This window comes from Myotis yumanensis, unplaced genomic scaffold (assembly GCF_028538775.1).
Source record: "Myotis yumanensis isolate MYYU_CA2020_CCGP unplaced genomic scaffold, mMyoYum1.0.hap1 SCAF_21, whole genome shotgun sequence".
Classification (NCBI taxonomy): Eukaryota; Metazoa; Chordata; class Mammalia; order Chiroptera; family Vespertilionidae; genus Myotis; species Myotis yumanensis.
In genome coordinates this window covers 11,817,367-11,836,428 of record NW_027223772.1, presented here as the reverse complement: position 1 = coordinate 11,836,428, position 19,062 = coordinate 11,817,367, and the positions used below count along the sequence as shown (strand labels likewise).

At 54.1% G+C, this 19,062-nt stretch overlaps 1 protein-coding gene across 1 annotated transcript; it reads left to right on the top strand.

The window, feature by feature from the left end:
- Positions 1-8,805: 8,805 nt before the first annotated feature.
- Positions 8,806-15,450, top strand: LOC138998949 (NUT family member 2G-like). The gene is made up of 7 exons (XM_070400985.1): positions 8,806-8,821; positions 11,029-11,746; positions 12,098-12,226; positions 12,675-12,814; positions 13,276-13,520; positions 13,907-14,023; positions 14,557-15,450. Exons 1-7 carry the CDS (start codon positions 8,806-8,808, stop codon positions 15,448-15,450), a joined length of 2,259 nt encoding a protein of 752 aa, XP_070257086.1.
- The last annotated feature ends 3,612 nt before the right edge of the window (positions 15,451-19,062 follow it).

Genomic DNA, 19,062 nt, shown 5'->3' with positions numbered 1-19,062 from the left:
AAATTGGAACAGCAATAAAGATATAAATTTTTTAAATGCTGATAGCTTAAGAGACTTCTGGGACAACATCAAGCATAACAACATTCAGATCACAGTGGTACCAGAAGAAGAAGAAAGTATAAGGGATTAAAACCTATTTACAGAGGTACGAATGAAAAATTTCTCTAACCTGGTGAAGGAAACAGACACACAAGTCCAGGAAGTGCAGAGTCCCAAAGAAGATGAACCCAAGAGGCCCACACCAAGATACATCATAAGTAAAATGGCAAAGGTTGATGACAAAGAGAGAATCTGAAATGCAGCAAGATAAGAACTACTACTTACCTGCAACAGAGCTCCCATAATCATCTGATTCCTTAGTAGAAACTTTGCAAGGTAGAAGGGACTGGCACCAAATATTCAAAGTGATGAAAAGCAAGGGCCTACTGGTATATCAAGATTACTCTACTCAGCAGGGCTATCACTTAGAATAGGAGGAGAGATATGAGCTTTTCAGAAAAGAAAAAGCAGGAGTTAATAACCACCCAACAGTATTACAAGAAATGTTAAAAAGACTCAAGAAAAAGAAGGTGTGAGTGTGAGTGTGGGTGTGGGTGGAGGTAGAGGTGGAGGTGGAGGTGGAGGTGAACATATGAATAATAAAATGGCAATAACTACAAACCTATCAATAATTACTTTAAATGTAAATGGGTTAAATGCTCCAATCAAAAGACACAGGATGGCTAAATGGATAACACAGCAAGACCCATACATATGCTGCTTACAAGAGACCTCCTTCAGATCTAAAGTAAAGGGATGAAAAATGATATTTCATGCAAATGGAAATTTTAAAAACTGGTATCACAATACTTCTATCACACAAAATACACTTTAAATCAAAGGCCATAAAAAGAAATGAGGAGGACCCAGCAATTCCAATTCTCAGTATTTATTCAAAGAAACATAAAACACTAATTCTAAAAGATATATGCATCTCTATGTCCATTGCAGCATTAATTACAACTAGAGGCCCAGTGTGGGAATTCGTGCACCAATGGGGTCCCTCAGCCTGGCCTGTGGGATCAGGCTGAAACCGGCTCACCGACATCCCCCAAGGGGTCCAGACTGCGAGAGGGTGTAGGCCAGGCCAAGGGATCCCACTGGTGCTGGGGAGGGATGCGGGAGGTTGGCCAGCCAGGGAGGGGTTGCGGGAGGGCTCCAGGGCGTGTCTGGTGCATCTTGCTCAGTCCCGGACACCAGCAGCAAGCTAACCTACTGGTTGGATCATCTGCCCCCTGGCAGTCAGTGCACATCATAGCGACTGGTGTACTGTCTGCCCCCTGGTGGTCAGTGCATGTCATAGCGAGTGGTTGAGCGACCTTAGCATATCATTAGCACTAGGGGGCCAGTGCACGAATTCATGCACCTTGAAAGGAACCGTGGGCCGAGAAGCTGCGGCAGGAATAGGGGCAGGTCTCAGCCCATACTCCACGCCCCTACCCAACCCCTCCCCCCAAGGCCCTCGGTCCATTGTCTGCTGCAGCTACAATCCTGCTGCCGCCACTCCCACATACTGATGGTGCCAGCCCCACTTGCACCCACTGACAGAGTGAAGCAAATGGGGCCGGCACTAGCAGCAGGTGGAAGCAGGGCCGGCACCGGCAGCGGGTGCAAGTGGTGGTTACTGCCCTGATTGCCCCTCAGGAGCACGGGGAGGTGGAGAAGCCCTGAGGGGCAATCGGGGCCAGCAGCTACCGCTTGCAACCTCTAATGGCGTCAAGCGACCAGTGCCATGCCAGGTGCCATCAGCAGGTGTGAGCGGGGCCAGCACTGGCAGCAGGTGCAAGCACCGGGCGGGACCATGGCGCAGGGGAGCAAAGAATTTTTAGTAAACACCAGAGGCTCACCCCAATGACAACAACTGGTGCCCCTGCTCACCTGCCCCACCATCCCGCCGTGGCCAACACCCACCACGTTCTATGCACACCACCTGATGGTCAGCACACATCATAGCAACCAGTTGTTCTGTTGTTCCACTGTTGGGTCTATTTGCATATAAGCATTTTATTATATAGGATTACACTTTGATTTGTGGAACAAATGACTGGCCGACTGGACACTTAGCATATTAGGCTTTTATTATATAGGATAGCCAAGACATGGAAGAAACCGAAGTATCCATCAATAAATGAGTGGATAAAGAAAGTGTGGTACTGCAAACAATACAATTCTGCTCAACCAAAAGATAGAATGAAATCTTGCCATTTGCAACAACATAGATAGAACTAGAGGGCATTATTCTAAGTCAAACAGCTCAGATGGAGAAGGACAAGGACCATGGGATTTCATTTACATGTGGAATCTAAAGAACAAAATTAACCAACAAACAAAACAGAAGTATATACACAGGTGCTGAGAACATTTTGAAGGGAGGTGGGAAGGATGGGGGGAAAAGTGGAAAGGATTAATATCTACAAATTGCCAATTACAAAAACAGCCATAGGGATATAAAGTCAATAATACTGTAAGAACTACGAATGGTGTCAAATGGGTACTAGACTTATCGAGGTAATCAATTTGTAAGTGATATAAATGTTTTAGCACCATGTTGCACACCTGAAACTAATATAACAATTGTATGGAAACTGTAATAAAGCATTTTCTTAAATTATGTTTTTAAAAAGAACAGAAGATTCCTTCTGTCCATGGAGAGACAAGGAAATGACTACACTCCAAAAAAATATCAGCCCCAGAAAAACCAGCTCTGTCCAAGCCCAGCCATTCTAGCATTTTGCATTAATTGCACCTGGTGGGGGATTTTCAGTGCTGATTCAAGATACCAAGGTACTCCTGTTCCTCACCCATAAAACTCAAGAGACGTGCCTTCCCATTTCAGAACCAAAGCCAAAAAATTTTCAACAAACAACCCCAAGAGCATTACCTTGTATATATTATACTGCATGTTTATTTTTTTTAAAATATATTTTATTGATTTTTTACAGAGAGGAAGGGAGAGAGATAGAGAGTTAGAAACATCGATGAGAGGGAAACATCGATCAGCTGCCTCCTGCACATCTACTGGGGATGTGCCCGCAACCAAGGTACACGCCCTTGACCGGAATCGTACCTGGGACCATTCAGTCCGCAGGCCGACGCTCTATCCACTGAGCCAAACCGGTTTCTGCTGCATGTTTATTTAAATATGTAACATTTTAAAATATAAAACTAGGACTGGCTCCATTCTGGCATCAACCCACAACATGATCAGTACAACACACTGTCATTTTCTAGGGGCTAGGTTATGGAGAGGGCAGTGAGAGCTACTAGGAATCTGCTTCTACTCAGACAAGCAGTTATTGGGGCATTCAAGCAAGTGAGGGGTACATTCTGTTGGCAGGAGGATTCACCATGGGAGAGAAAAGACCAGAAGGAGACTCACCATAAGGAAGGAAGACCCAATAGATTCTTGGGAGGAATTAAGAGAGGCAGGAGACAGCTGTGGGGTCAGCTTATGGCTACACTCATCATAGACCATGGTCATTCTGAATCATTGCATTGCTCTGCCCCAGATGCCAGGATCATACAAATGTTAACGAATAAAGAAATGTCCACATGCCTAAAGGACAGACACCCCCAATCCATCTGTAGGAAGAGGGGCCAGAAATCACCAACATTTATGGCATTCTTTGGCCGAAAGAATGGACCAACCTGATTAAGAGCAATGCAATGATTCAGAATGACCATGGTCTATGCAAGGCCCGCAGCCCAAGATGCCTCTGGTGGTTTGCAGATCAACATGGAATAGAGAAAAGAGGGTCAGTGCTAGAATCATCATGAGCCTTCAGATAACAAAGGAGAGCCTGTCTAAAGTGTTCAGAAATGTCACAGACATATATGTCCTCAGAGTGGGACTCCCCTGTCTCTCCAGGTGTCAGCTCCCAGCCATCCTCAGGGACAAAGCCTCTTCGCATCCATCTCTGTCATATCACTGACCCCTGAAGTCCTCCCTATCCAAAAGGATTGAGGTTTCCATGGAGATAAGTGGGTTAAGAACTAGTGATATCACTGACCAGCCTGATACACAACACAACTCACCACCTGGACCCCATGTAAAGGCTGTCCTTGCCCACCCACCTTACCTTTAGGCTTTTATTATATAGGCACCTGCTGCTGCTGCTGGCCTCAATTGCTCCAAGCCATCAGCGGGTGCGAGTGGCAGCTGCCAGCCCTGATCGCCCCTCACGGCTTCTCCACCTCCCCCTGCTCCTGAGGGGCAATCAGGGCAGTAGCCACCACTTGCACCTGCTGACAGCCCCGACCCCGCTCCCACCTGCTGCTGGTGCTGGCCCCAACTGCTCCGTGCAGTCAGCAGGTACGAGTCAGTAATACCAGTACCTGCCCAGCTGATTCTTAGGGCGTTTGCCAGGGGGAACAGTTTGCCATCTGACTTCCAGGATGCCCCCCCATCTTCTGACTGTAGCCTGTCAGGCCAGAAGTACACCTGTGAAGGTTCTGTTCTGCACAGCTATCTGTCCACCAGGCCCACCCATCTAGGGCCCCAGATGCCAGGATCATACAAATGTTAAAGAATAAAGAAATGTCCACATGCCTAAAGGACAGACACCCCCAATCCATCTGTAGGAAGAGGGGCCAGAAATCACCAACATTTATGGCATTCTTTGGCCGAAAGAGTGGACCAACCTGATTAAGAGCAATGCAATGATTCAGAATGACCATGGTCTATGCAAGGCCCGCAGCCCCAGATGCCTCGCTCCCAATTCACACAGAGCCTCCCATACATATGCCCACTGATGCCTGAATATCCCTGCTTCACACGCACATACACTGAGACACACACACACAAGTGGGGTGCTGGTGAATGCTGATCACTCTCAGGAGGATGCAGGAAAGACTTCAATTGTGCTGAGCACCTGGTACAAATATTCCCAGCATGCCTAATTTCAAGGTACCCACTAGATGAACACAGAGCCCCAGAGAGACATGCACCATCAACTATCCCAAGCTAGTATGAGCCAGTTCCAGCACACCCCATCCCCTGTCAAATGATTATGTGCATACAATGCACTTACACCCTGCGTAGGAACCTCCACTCCCACCCAGATATATAAACAAAAATGAATTTACATATATGAACACACATGTACATTTCTACCCTCACTCTCCTGGAATATACAGATAGACCACCTCTTACTACCTAAGTTGTTACAAACAAACCCCTAATCATCCGGAATATTCACATTCTACACCTACAATTATATATACACACACACAACATGGGCCTGTATACAAACATGGGCAACCAACATACCACCCAGATATACACACTGAATACTGAATACTTCAGACCCTCTAAAAATACAAGTAGACAACTGTCTCATGTGGCACCCAAAAAAAGATCCATATGCAACTCCACAGCCATAAAATGCACACGCTCCACAATTCCTGAACACACACACACACACACAAACACACACACACACGCACACACACACAACCTACACAGTCTCTTTGTTTCCAAACACAAAGTGAACTCTCACATTCCCTAGAACACACAGCCCATCCATAAGCTCCAAGAACTCAAATACATAGAGTGACAAACAACCTCTACTTATCAAATACATATAAGCCCACCTCACACACAGAGAGGACTCATACAAGCAATACCACCAAATTCCGCAAGCATTACATTCTGGAACAGATGCAAAGAGGACCCTAAGCTTCCTGATACACTCACAAATCCCAAATAAACACACCCACAAACCACTCACGAATATACACACCCCACACACTCAGATGGATACATGCAAAACACAAACGCACTGACAATCCCTTAACTCTCACTAATATGCATACACTATTCCCACACACCTATGGAAACACACACGCTTGCAAATATTCTCAAGCCCTGAATATACAGACCCCTCAAACACTATACATTATGCCACCTCTCCAGAATACAACCTCGTCACCTCGCCTCTTCAGTATGTAACAAAAGCACACTATACACATTGTTTTCTCTGGCATCACTCTGAATATACAGACCACTGCTTGCTAACTACTACCAAATACATGTAGAAACACTTTAGTATTCTCCAAAGAAATACACTTTATGTACATCTAAGAACCCCATACACCTTATGAACAAACTGATAATTCATGCACCTGGTCATAGATATAAACACAGACCAGTATACCTGGGCAAGACACGTAGATATATCCCCAGGAAACCACATATAAAACAACTTCCAAATTCCAAGTTACCCCTAGCTAATGAGTCAGCTCTCACATCCACAAACACTAACAAATAACCGTATCACACACCTCCCATACATAGATACCATCCTCCATCCCCTGTATAAGCACAAAAACCATCTCTCCCTCAAATACTCACACCCTCGGTACCCAAAACATGTGAGCCTTAGGGCCCGACTGAAAAATGCAAACACGGAGCTCCAGCAAACATCCTTCCCCGGCCACGGCCCTGGAACACAGTACACTCCACACACACACTCTCCACAAGCCCCGAACAGACCCACGAATAGCCCGTGCCCTGCAAACATGCACACCTGTGTCCCCATACGTATGTCCCAAACACACTTCATGCCACGTACACACCTGCGCATACATACCCCCTCCCAAATTCCCACAGAACTCACTCTTCCATCTTGGAGAACCCACAGCCACACACCCCACACCAAACCGCACACACACTACTGTTCACCGGCATATACACCTCCACACCCTCCAAAACCAGCGCTCCGCCTGCACGTTCACCCACGGGCATGGCCGCCCCGTGGCCACAGCCGCCCGCAGACACGGCGTGAGCCGGAGGCGCTGTCAGAGGCGGAAGAACTGCCGGGAGCCGCGCTGTTCAGAAAGCGGGGGACACAGACCGACGCCCCGAGTTGGACTCACAGGCATCACTGGGCCGTGTAGGCCCCCATCACTGACCCCCAACGGCCAGTGGCTGTCAATTCCCGGTGAAAACACAGAAATATGTGAGGGTGTGGGGGCTGAGCACAGACCCGGGGCACAGAGCCCACAGGGAGAACCACAGAGAAGAGGGGGGCCCTGAGGGGAGAGGGGGCCACGCGCCCCTTACCTCCCTGTTTGCCTAACGGACTCCAGAGGCCGCCATTCCAGGCCCCGCGTGCAGCCTGGGCGGCCGTTGGGGACCCGCCCTGCCGTTAGCGCATGCGCGCGCCTGTGGGCGCCAACCGCCCCAACGGACGCTGGGAGCAGTTGCAGGACAGAGTCCCGCCCCCAGTGGGCATGCTCTTGCGCCCTGGCGCGAGGCACCCTGGGAAGGGCCCAGGCTGTCCCTGCAGGAGAGGAAGGAGTGGAGGGAGGGGCCCTGTGAGGCCTCCTGCAGGTCTTCCTCCCAGGAACCTCCCAGCCCGTTGCAGGGAGCACTTGTGACTTTAAAGTTGCAAACGTGCAGTCCATGCACTTGGCTGCCCCTCGGGACGGAGTTTGGGAGAGGCCGGCCTGAAGCACTGTCCTCGGAAGGGCCAGTGCCTTCATGCCCTTGGACTGCAGGTCCGTGGTTTCTAGAAAGTAGGTCCGTCCTCCCAGAAGTCCGGGCGTGCATTGCACAATTCCGGCCAAGAACTTTAGACCTGGACACACTCTAAGAGACACTTGCCCCTGACCCCGTTCCTCCTGTATTTATTCAGTAAGTGGAAGTTTTCAATAAATGTTGCTTCACAGATGTTTCCGTTGCAAGGTTGTTGTGCAAACATTGATCAAAACATGACTGTCTGGGCCAGTTTCCGTTGACATGGCAGGTAGCATGGGAACAATGTCACCCTGCCCGCCCTCATTTTTTGCATTATATTGCAGAATTTCAGTTGGCAATAAAACATATAGTAGCAGAATCAACTTACTAGAGTTTGTCATATTTCAAAAGAAACTGAAATCATCTGATTTTCGTTCTGGTCATTTGCAAGAGGGGAAAGAGGCAGGAGAAAGACACATCACTGCATTTTCCATTTTGCAAAATTTGACTGTGAACTATGCAAAGGCATTACTTTAAAATCTTACAAAACGTAAAAAGTTAGACACTGAACAACATCATACTCTGAGAAACAAAAAGTGGTGGTGTCTGGTCTTGCCCTGTAGGCTACAGGGCCTTGCCCTGATGGACGGGAGCAAAGGGGATGGTTTGTAAGGCTGGGCCGGCTGCATCTGCAGGGCTCCCAGCACTGGGCGGCACTTGGGGCCACAGGACTGCTTCCTAAGGAATGATGTGCACACAGCCACCGAGCATGCTGCCTCTGCTGGGTCAGTCCTAATTTCAAACACTGGGTTCCGTGTGGCCATAAGTTCCCATTATTTCTTCAGGCTGCCCGTTCTGAATTTTGTTCAGAAAGTGTAGTTTGTGTTGAAGTCAACCAAGACCAGATAGGAAGCAGGTTGAGGGACCCAGAACTAGGGTGATGGATCAAGAACTGAAAGAAAGGGCACATCAGGGGACTTTGGGTGCCTAGAACTTAGAGAAGGTCATTACTGCTAGTGTGTCTTTAAATTTGTGATTTTAAATTTGAAAGGAACTGCTGGTTCTGGCCTACCTATCAGAGCCCTCCATGGAATGCCCCCCCCCCCCCCCCACCCCAGCCCATTGGTCCTCGGCCCCTCCCCCGCTGCAGAATGTCTGGAGCCCTACATTCTACAGTTTAAACCCAAACCTTCCCTCCACTGGATGCTGAGCAGCTGTTGGAGCAGGTCAGTCTCTGGATTCTCGACTTGACTTTTCTCATTGTGGAGGCTACTAGGCAGCGGTGGTCGGTGAATGAGTCTGCGGGGATGGCTTCAGTAGGAGGTAAGACTATAGATGGGAGAGGGGATGTTTTAAACACTGAGATGTCCCTCAAAACTTGGGGTTAAACTGTGACACTGGGGAAACACGCTTTGACTGAAGTAGGGGAGGGAGAGAGCACTGGACCTCAAAGCACCTGTCACCTGGGAGGCTGGGAGCCCATGGGAACCTGTGAGGGCACTGGCAGGAGGGCTCCTAGAGGTGGGTCAGGGTGGCTCAGGGAAATGCCTGGGTGTGGAGAAAGGATGGCAGCAGGCACGTGGGTTCTTCCCAGAGGGGAGACAAGCCACTCCCATGTATGTGTGGGGAGTAGTGGGCGATGTCGTGGGGGTGGCACAGGGTGGTCACGGGAAAGCCTAGTCCTGTGTGCTGTTCTTGGGGCACCTGGAGCTTGCCCCGCAGTATCTTTCTAAGGGACTTGACCTGAGTTCACTAGAGCTAATGGGGGCCATGGGAGGGTTTAGCCAGAAAGCTGTCCAGTGGGGCTGCCTGTGGCCAAGTCAACAATGAAATGTCCCCCCTGAGGGCTGGGCTGGAAGGTCCTCCAACTGCTGCAGCCCAGAGCTTCTCCCCTGCTTCTGGCCCAGAGCTCGCTCCTCCTCAGCCCAGGGAGCTGCTTGTTGGCTTGGATTCCACAGGGGCAGGGCGGCCGGGTAACTTCCACCAAGAGAGGGCCCGGTTCCCTGAGCTGTCCCGAATCGTTCCCCCTGTGGCCACCCAGGTCTTCAGACCGACTTCCTCTTGTCGAGCATCTCATGGTGCACCCTCTGCCCTGCCCTTTACCTTTGAGATGAAGGGTTTGCTCATAGTCCATGTCCCTGCTTCAGGGACAGAAAACAGATGTGGAGCCTGCGTGGTGTTCCGTGGTACATCTGTGAAGGCGGATTCTTTTTTAAAGGGGAAGGGGAGTGCACAGGGGCAGGAAGACCATGGCCTGTGTCAGTAGTAAATGTCCGAGGCCGCCTGTCCTGAGGAATTAGGGGCACGCAGTGTGCAGCCTGCTCTCCTGGACTAGGTCTGCTCGAGTTCCTCTGAGCGGGGATGTGTTCAGACAACTGTGTCCCACTGTCACCTGCTCACACCTGCTTCCTACTGGCCTTCACTTTCCACTGTTGGGAGCTGGAAGGGGAAGGACCTCAAACAGTCTGCAGTCCCATGACCCATCTAACAGGACAGCAGCTATGGAAGTTTCTGGAAACCCTACCGACAGCCCCACTTTGCCGCATTCCCTGACTCTTCTCTAACCCTCTGCAGCCATTGCTGACTGTGAAATGACAAGCTCCTGAGGGGCCATTAGTCTGAGCCAGTGATGGCGAACCTTTTGAGCTCCGCGTGTCAGCATTTTGGAAAACCCTAACTTAACTCTGGTGCCGTGTCACATATAGAAACTTTTTGATATTTGCAACCATAGTAAAACAAAGATTGATATTTTTGATATTCATTTTATATATTTAAATGCCATTTAACAAAGAAAAATCAACGAAAAAAATGAGTTCGCGTGTCACCTCTGACACCCCTGTCATAGGTTCGCCATCACTGGTCTGAGCGCTGGGGCCGAGTGGCAGGACCTGGCCCGTGTTGAGTGTTCACTGTTGGTTCTGACATACGTGTGCATGGTGGTCAGTGCGTTCAAAGGTCAGATCAAGGTCCCTGTGCCTTCTTGTGGAGAGACATTACTCAAGTGTTTCTGTGTTGTTGTGCAAGCCCAGGACAGAACAGGGGTGATTTATTGAGAAAAGGGAAGACTGAGGTGCAGATGGGGCCCTGATATTTCAGACACGGCCTGTTCTCAGAGGCCCTTTGGGTGCCTAGAACTTACCTTAGAGACAGTCACTACAGGAGTGGGTCTGCCAGGGGTCATTTCCCCCAGAGCTGACTGCTGCCCAGGGCCATGCCCTGAGACTGGCAGGGTCGGTGCCAGGGAATCCTTAGGGCGGCTCTCAGGGTCAGCGCTGGCTGGGGCCGTTTCTTCTCGCAGACAGTGGTCAGGGAGCCTTGGCGCTGGGGAGCAAGCTCTCCAGTGGAGTAATTCCCAAATGGAGCGTGACAATGACCTGAGGACATCTGCCACCTCCGCAGTTTGCCCATCCCAATGGCCCTCCCCTGGGAGACTCACTGCTCTGATTCCCCGGTGGCTACAGGGGCCCAGAGCGCCTCAGTGCTGTTTGCTGGTTCTCCTCCTCCCTTCACCCTTTCCTTTGTCTCAACAGCATCTGCAGCGCTGGGAGCGGATGTGACCCTGAAGCCCGGTGCCCCCATCACTCCTTTCACAGCACAGCCCTTTCCCCTGCCCACTACTGGCCCCGCACACCGGCCACCTTGGGAGCAGCACCTGCCGCCCCTCAAGACCCCGTCATTCCCTCCTGGCCGCCCCCTGGTGCTGCCCGCTTTGCCCAGGACACCTCTGGTGGCAGGAGATGCTGGTCAAGGCCCCGTTGGGCCTGGGGCTTATAACATCATGGACCAGGCCAGGTCAGAAGGGGGACGACCACAGCCCTCCCAGACTCAGACCATTGTCCTGACTCAGGCCCCCCTCAACAGGAGTGCCCCAGGTGCCATCTGTGGGGGTGCTGTGTGTCCTGCACCCCTCTTCTTGGAAGCCACTGAGGTGGAGGCGATTATGCCCCCCTCGGCTTTTGGGGGCACCCAGGCTGGCGATGGAGGCTGGTGTCCCGGCCTTCCTCCTCAAGCTCCACCACCAGCTGCCCAGCTGGCCCCCATCGTCCCCCGAGTGGATCCTGGACCACGGCCACACACGGCTTCCAGGGAGGGTGGCCTGGCCGGCTCCCAGTCCAAGGCCTCTCTGGATGATGCCTGTAACCCCAAGAGTGTGTATGAGGACTTCCGTCGTTGGCAGTGCTTCAAGGCCCTGGCCCGGGGGCACCTTCTCCAGAGTCCTGATGCGGGAGCTCTTTGCTGCTTCCTCATGTGAGTGCACTGGGCAGGGCAGGGGGCGCGCCTGGAGCTTTCACATCAGAGGAGCTGGGAGGGACTTGCAGGCTGGCTAATCCCAGGATGCTGGAGGGCAGGTCTGAGGGTGGGGTCCCAGCGATGGGTGTGAGTGTAGGGTCAGCCTCCAGTCCTGGTTCATGGGCTGGTGTGAATGTGAGGCCATGACAACAGCAGCTGGAAGGCTTGTCTTTGCACACAGACGCCTCTTCCCTCACCTGCCGGTGCTCAGTGCTGCCGGGTGGGGGTGGGAACCTGGCGCCACTGAGCTGGGGTGGGCAGGCAGGTGGAGGCCAGGCTGCAGCCATGACTGACCCTGAGGCATTACAGGCCAGCGCTGCGGTCCCTGTCCCGCCTGAGGCCCACCATGACGCTGCAGGAGGGAATAGGGCAGGCCATGCAGGAATGGCAGAACAAGAGCAACTTTGACCGGAGGGTCTATTTCGAGATGGCAGAAAAGTGAGTCCTTGGTCCCCACAGCTGGGGGTGGGGGTGTGGTTGCCTACTGGGCTTGGTCCAGCTGTGAGGTCTCATCAGAGAGCAGGGTGGTGGGAGGGTGTCACTCAGCACGGGGTCCCCGCTGCCCAGAGGCCCTTCTCTCCTGGGGAAGCCTCTCCCTCAGCTTCAGAGCGTGGGTGCTTCTGTCCCACCTCCCGGGAGCCCCCCCCTCCTCTGACCCTGACCCATCCTGGGCTGGACATGAAGGCTCAGGACAGGCTGGGGGAGGTGCCCGCCCCGTGGGCAGACTCCAGCCAGAGGGGCTGTGCAGGAGTGTGCTCAGCCAGCCTCCTGCCTCCCCAGTGTCCGGGCCCTGACAGCCCCAAGGCCCTGGCTCTCCCATCCCCCCACCTGCTGCTGCCTTTCTGGGGCCTCCTTCTCAGCACAGCTGTGCCCCCCTCACCCCCAGGTTCATGGAGTTTGAGGCGGAGGAGCAGATGCAGTTTCAGAAGTTGCAGTTGAAGAAGGGGACGCAGACCCAGCCCCTTCCTGCCCCACCGAGACCTGATCCTCGGGGGCCCCCAGCCCCAGCGGTGGGCGGGCAGCCAGGTAGGCCAGCACGTTCTCATGGGAGCCCATGGCCAAAGGCAACAGAGCCTAGGGCAGGCCACTGTCCCACCCACAGGGGCCCTTCGCCTTCAGGGGGGCTTTGGTCTTTCAAGGGAAACAGCCCTGAGAGTTGGGCCTCAGCGGCCCTTGGTCCCCATGGGGTCTGGACCTGGTCCACTTTCTCATCCCCTCTCCCCGCTCCCTGTCAAAGGCCCCACATGAAGTCGGCTGAGAAGCGGGCTGGCTGCGGGGCCCCTTGGAGATTCAGTGGCTCCACACTTCCTCAAACATGACTCTCTTGGGTGCTCCCCTCTGGCCTCTCCCCTCACATAGTCACAGGCTTCAGGTGGCCCGACCCAGCCGCACCCATATTAATGCCCCGAACACTGCCCTCAGCATCGCACGCCCCGGAGGTGGGAGCTTTATCCCCTCACGCTCCCTCCTCTTCCCTCTCTGCCCAGCTCGCACTACCAGGAAGGCTGTACCCAGCGCCCAGTGCACCCACACAGCCCTGCTGCCCCGGGAGACTGAGTCCCAGAATGGGATCCCCCCTGAGGCCGAGCAGGAGGACATGGACATCATGGATGAGCTGCCCATGGGGGCGCCAGGTGGAGGATGGGAAGATGAAGAAATGGAGTGGCTGCAGGATGAAGATCTCCTGAGCTACCTGGACCAGCTGTGCTTCCAGGAAGACTTTGTCACCCAGGTGGGCTGGCTGGCAGCTCCGGGTCTATAAGATCCCAGAGGGTGGAACTGCAGCACCCGACCCGGGTTCTCCCAGGCTGATGGGATTGGGCTCTGCTCTTTGTTCCTGAGCTGGGCACGTGAGAGTGTGTGTGTCTGTGTGCATGTGTGCGCTTTGTGTGTGTGTGTGTGGTGTGTGCTGTGTTCATGTGGGTGTGCCTGTGTGTGTATGTGCATGTGTGTGTGTGTGTGTGTGTGTGTGTGTGCACCTGATGACCATGATGGAGTAAAACACCCGCCTGTGCAGGAGGCTGGGTGGGTCTTGGCTTTCCCACTTGTGCTCCAGGCCCCGCTGACTCCCAGTTTGCTCCCTGCCAAGGGGCTCACAGCCGCTTCCTTCTGTCCCAGGTGGAGGAGGTCATTGACCTCCAATTCATGGAACAAATAATTTCGCCAGACACACAGCAGGATCCCTTGGCCCTAGCTGAGGAGTTGGAGCAGGAAGAAGGGCTGACTGCTGCCCAGGTGAGCTAGGGGAGGGTAGACATTAGGGAGATGGGAGGGGGTACCCAAGTGAGCCATAGCATCCAGGGACCCCAGGGGAGTTAGAGGAGGGAAAGGCCCTAGTGAGTCAGGGAGGAAGGGAGGTTGATCGGGGTGGGAGGCCTTCAGGGAGCCAGGAAGGGCACACCCAGGTAAACCAGGGCAGGGAGCAGCCCAGAACCAGGACACACATGCCTGTGTCCACGCCACCCCTGCCTGCAGGCACCGCATGCCGAGGGGCCAGTCCTGGGTGGGAGCAGGGCAGGACAACAGAAAGGAGAGGGCTACAGAGAGGAGGGGGTGGGAGCCCAGAAGGGGAGGGGCCACAAAGCTGGGAATATGGCACAGGGGACAGAGTAGAGACACATGACTGCGGTGGATTCCAGTCACTTTGTCACCTCCCACTCCCCTCCCCCCGCCTCCCCCGCCCCCCACCCGTGCCATTGTCCTGTCACCCACGCTCCTCCTCCTCTCACATGTGAGCAGCGCCAGTCACTGTCCCTTCTTCCTCCCAGCTGGTAGAGAAGCAAGTCCTGGCCTCCAAGGAGGAGGGCGTGCAGGCACCCCCGAGTCACAGTGCTCCCCTGTGGGACTCAAGTCCTTCTGAGTCTGCGACCTGCCAAGATGCCCAGAGGCATGACCATGGCCCCAAGCTGGGGGTCATTGACAAAGCCTGCCCACCAGAGACTGACTTCAAGGACCAGCAAAGGCGCGGCCCAGCAGGCGCCCACCGGCCCAGGCCCCAGGCCTTTGCTGTCTCTGCGGGGCGTCAGGAGCATCCACCACTGCGGGCTCGATGCCCCCCCTCTGCTCCCCAGGGCCATGGGCCTGCTGACTGTGCACTGGGCCCCAGGGAGGCCTGCATCCCCAGAGAGGCCTCTCCTGTCAGGGAGACTCGCGGGCCATCTGACAGGCCCCGTGAGGAGGACGAGGATCTCTGCAGCCTGGCCTTCCTCTGGGCCTCTCCCGGCCGCCTGCTGCCCTGCACGCTCTCTCTGAGTCCTGTGCCCGCCTCGGGCCTGGCCTGCCCTGGAGGTCGGGGGCCCCGGGGTGCGGCCCAGTCCCAGTCCCTTCAGAGACGAGGCCTCAGCCGCGCTGCACCTGCAGCATCCAAGTCTCAGAAGCGGGCTCTGGGGGGAGGCCCCGTCCATGCTGAGAAGACCCCCCGCCCAGGGGCCGACCTCGGGGTCTGTGGGCGGCCAGCACTGGCTCTGGGGCTGGTGCCCTCCTCACAGCCTCGCAAGAGGAAGTGTGACCCGTCTGACCCAGGGAGTGGGAGGAAGCGGCACTGCAGCCAGGATGGAGCAGAGGGGTGTGCCCCCCACTGCCAGCGCCCTGAGGGGCCCAGACTGCATGGGGCCTGGCTGTCCCCCAGAGGAGCCAAGGGCTCCTTCTCATCGCAGGGCTGATCCTGCTGCTCCACTGACATGGGAGGGTGGGAGGCAGGAGGGAGGGCGGGACCCTTAGGGCAGGGGTGGGTATGGGGTGGGGGTAGGAGGGAGGGCAGGACCATTGGGGGGGGTGCCTGGGGAAGGGGTAGGAAGGAGGGCAGGACCCTTAGGGTGGGAGTAGGTCTGGGTGGGGGTAGGAGGGAGGGCAGGACCCTTAGGGTGGGGGTGGGTCTGGGGTAGGGGTAGGAGGGAGGACAGGACCATGAGGGTGGGGGTGGGGGTAGGAGTAGCACCTTTGGGACATTGTGGGTCTGTTATGAATAAAGATAATTTTGTTTGAAAATGCTCTGGGGGCCGCTGTGTCTGTACTCGGGTCTGCACTGCTCCTTGGAGAGGGGACCTGAGAGGAAGGGAGGATGCGGGAGGTCCTGGGCGCTCTGCATCCACAGGGGACCCTCAGTCCCTCCTCCTGATTGACAGGGACCTCTTCTTGCTCCTGGGAGCACAGAGCTCTCTAATGCCCAGGGACCCCTCCCATCACTTCTGCTCCCAAGGCCAGACTGTGCCCTGACCCGAGAGGGAAAGGCTGGGCCTCAGGGGCACCTGTCCCCCATGGGCCTCCTGCAGGAGGAGCATCCTCTGTCTCAGTGGGTGATTGAAAGTGGAGGGGGGTGGGGGCGAGTCTGGAACAAGGGGGTGACAGGAGAGTAAAGGCGACAAGCCTGTTAAAGGTCGGTCCACGGGGAATGGCAGGGGTGGGGAGGATACCAAGTCCCTTGCGGGATTTCTGTGTGGGACGATCCTGTCCAGCTGGGGGAGGAGGACCCCTGTGCTGTGGCTGGGGGTGGGGCTCAGGGTCAATGGGGATTCAAGGACGCCCATGACTGCTGTCCCTTCCCTCCCAACCAGGGCTGGACTCTTGTGTGATAGATGCTGATGCAGATTTACATCCGCGTGGGAAACAGGTCCTACTCACAACCTGTGGGGCCCTTTCACAAGCTCGACCAGCAGGGGTGGCAGGGGCCCAGGTGCCTGTGACCCCAGGGCTGGTGGCAGCTGAGATCCAGGCTGAGGGAAGGGCCCCGTCACCGGCTGTGGGCACTGCTACCGACCACACAGACAAAGCAGGGACCCAGGCACGGATGTAATAGGGAGATGAGCCAGCAGTGAGGGACGGAGCTGAGCCAGGAGGAGACCCCTGTCTGCAGAACTGCCTGTCCCAGCTCTGCTCCCATGTGGCCACGCCCTGGCCCTCACCCCTGCCTCCTGGCCATTGCCTCTTCCCCAAGTTCAAGTCTGATTCCTGCCCTGTGCTCAGGTTGGGTGGGACGGCTGAGGCTCCCAAGCAAGGCCCCAGCCCACCCAGCATGCAAAGCTGTGGCCCCGGGCGGTGGTCCAGCAGCAGCGATGGGATGGGGCTGAAGCTGTGCAGTGAAAGGAGGCCTGGCCCTCTGCTGCCCCCACAAAGAGCTCTGGCAAGAATGGACTCATGTCAGGGCCCTCACCCCCTCCCTTGCTGCCTTCCCTTGTCCCGTGTGGCGGGCAGCACCCACTCTCCCAGCCTCCTGGGCACTTTGTGGAGGAGACTTCTCACCTGGGCCCATCTTTCCCCGGCCGCTGCCCCCTCCCTGTCCAGCTGGGTCTCAAACAGAGAAACGGGCTTGGAGGTTGTGCCAGACTCTGTGTGTTGTGGGGCTGGTCCAGAAGCCGCCTCCCCTCCCGGGTGAGCAACCTCCCCATGAGTCCCGATGTGTCCCTGCATGGGTGGCAGGCCCTGGATGCAAATGTGTGGGTGACGGCCAGAGCCTCGACCCTGAGTCGCTGGTGTGAATTTGTCCTGCAAATTCTCTGCTTTCAGGGTCTTGGTGGTGAAACAGGGTAACCGCTCCCCCTCCTCCAAGGTGTCAGGAGCACTGAGTTGTGTTTGAAGGGAACACACTTGCTCCACCCCTGTGTGACCTGTCACTGTCATTAGGTTCTCACCTGGCCCCAGGTGTCTCTGCGCCTGTCCTCACTTGCCTGCTGTTTCTGCCTTTGAGTCATTGTTTGGATGAACAGTTCCCAGGGGGAGGCAGAGCCTGGGCTGCCCCCACCTCAGAGCCCTGGGAACCCCGAAATCTCCCTGGAACCTGCACAGTGGGGCCGACTGGAGGCCTATTGCTGCTTGAATCGTGGGCAAGGCCAAGTCCACGGGGTACGTGGAATCCTGGAGAGATTTGCACATTAGCGTTTGGAAAATACTACGGTAGGTGCAATGGGGAGAAAAGGGAAGAAGTGTTTCATATTTCCCTGCAGCCAACCTTCTTTATTACAAACTTATTACAGGCAGTTCTGCAGACATAAATAAAATGAACTGGGTTTGTAATAAATGAATGGAAAATAAACTTGACATGACACCCTGGAGGGCAGCGCATAAGGCAGGAAGCAGGACTGCGCTCCTAGTGACTGAAGTAGAATCTGTGGAAAAGGCAATGCCCTCCCATCACTCCTCAGGGGAAATCACGATGCTCATATGGAGAAGGTGCTCCCTGTGTGCTCAGCGCTCTCTGCTGCTTCTCTTCCTTGTAGGTTCTGGTGGGGCTGCGAATGGGTGGAAGGGGGAGTAATATTGTAATATTACCACCTCCCTTAGAGAGCCTGGGAGTGAGTTCTTTTCCCGTTTTTCTGTGAGGAAAGTGCACCTGGGAAGGTCAGGGTACTGAGTGCAGGTCCCACACCAGGAACTGGGACAGCCTGGGAGGCACCAGGCAGGTTTGGCTGCAGAGACTTCCTCCTTCTCCGCGGGGAATCAATCCCCTGGAGGAAGCCCTGGCATCCTGGGGAAATCCCAGTCACATAGGACCGACCTGTCACCACCCTCGTGACTCGGAGCGGCATCTCAGTGCGGATGGAGATTGCGTTTCCCTGATGCTGAGCATCTTTCCTCTGCTTCTGGCCACGTGTACATCTTCTATGGAACAATGTGCCCTCATCGTTTCCCAACGTTTAGTTGGTTTGGCTTTTATTATGGAGCTGTAAGAGTTCTTTATATATTCTAGGTAAGAGTCTTCCCAGAGATATGGTTTCCACTAAATTCTCCCATTTTGTGGGCTGTCCTTTACTTTCTTGAGAGTGTCTTTGGAAGGAAAAAAGTCTTAACTTCTAATGAAGCCCAATTTATTTATTTATTTTCTTGTGTTGCTTTGGTGTTTGGTGTTATATCTACAAATCTGTTCACAATCTATGTTATGGAAATGTATGCTTATGATTCTTTTTTTTTTAAACCATCTTTACCATTTTTACATGTACACTTCAGTGGTGTCAACTACATTTGCATTGCTGTGTCACAGATTTCTAGACAATTGTCATTTTTCAACCTTGGATCTCTATACAGATTAGACACCAATTCTCCTACCTTCTTCCCCAGACCTTGACAACCACCTTTCTATGTTCTACCTTTGACTTTGACTACTTTAAATACTTAACGTGAGTAGAATCACAGCAGTATTTGTTCTTTTGTGACTTGCTTATTTTACTTAACATAATGTCCTAAAGGCTCATCCTCCTGTGACTCACTTTCCTTGTTTTCAAAGCTCTTGGTTTGTACAGACCACATTTCTTTACCTTTTCATCTGCTGATGGACATTGGGG

Bases quoted from the DNA above. Each gene is read 5' to 3' on its own strand.
- LOC138998949 (XM_070400985.1), top strand. The intron at 11,747-12,097 runs GTGAGTGCACTG...GAGGCATTACAG, and splicing joins GCTCTTTGCTGCTTCCTCAT to GCCAGCGCTGCGGTCCCTGT. The intron at 13,521-13,906 runs GTGGGCTGGCTG...CTTCTGTCCCAG, and splicing joins AGGAAGACTTTGTCACCCAG to GTGGAGGAGGTCATTGACCT.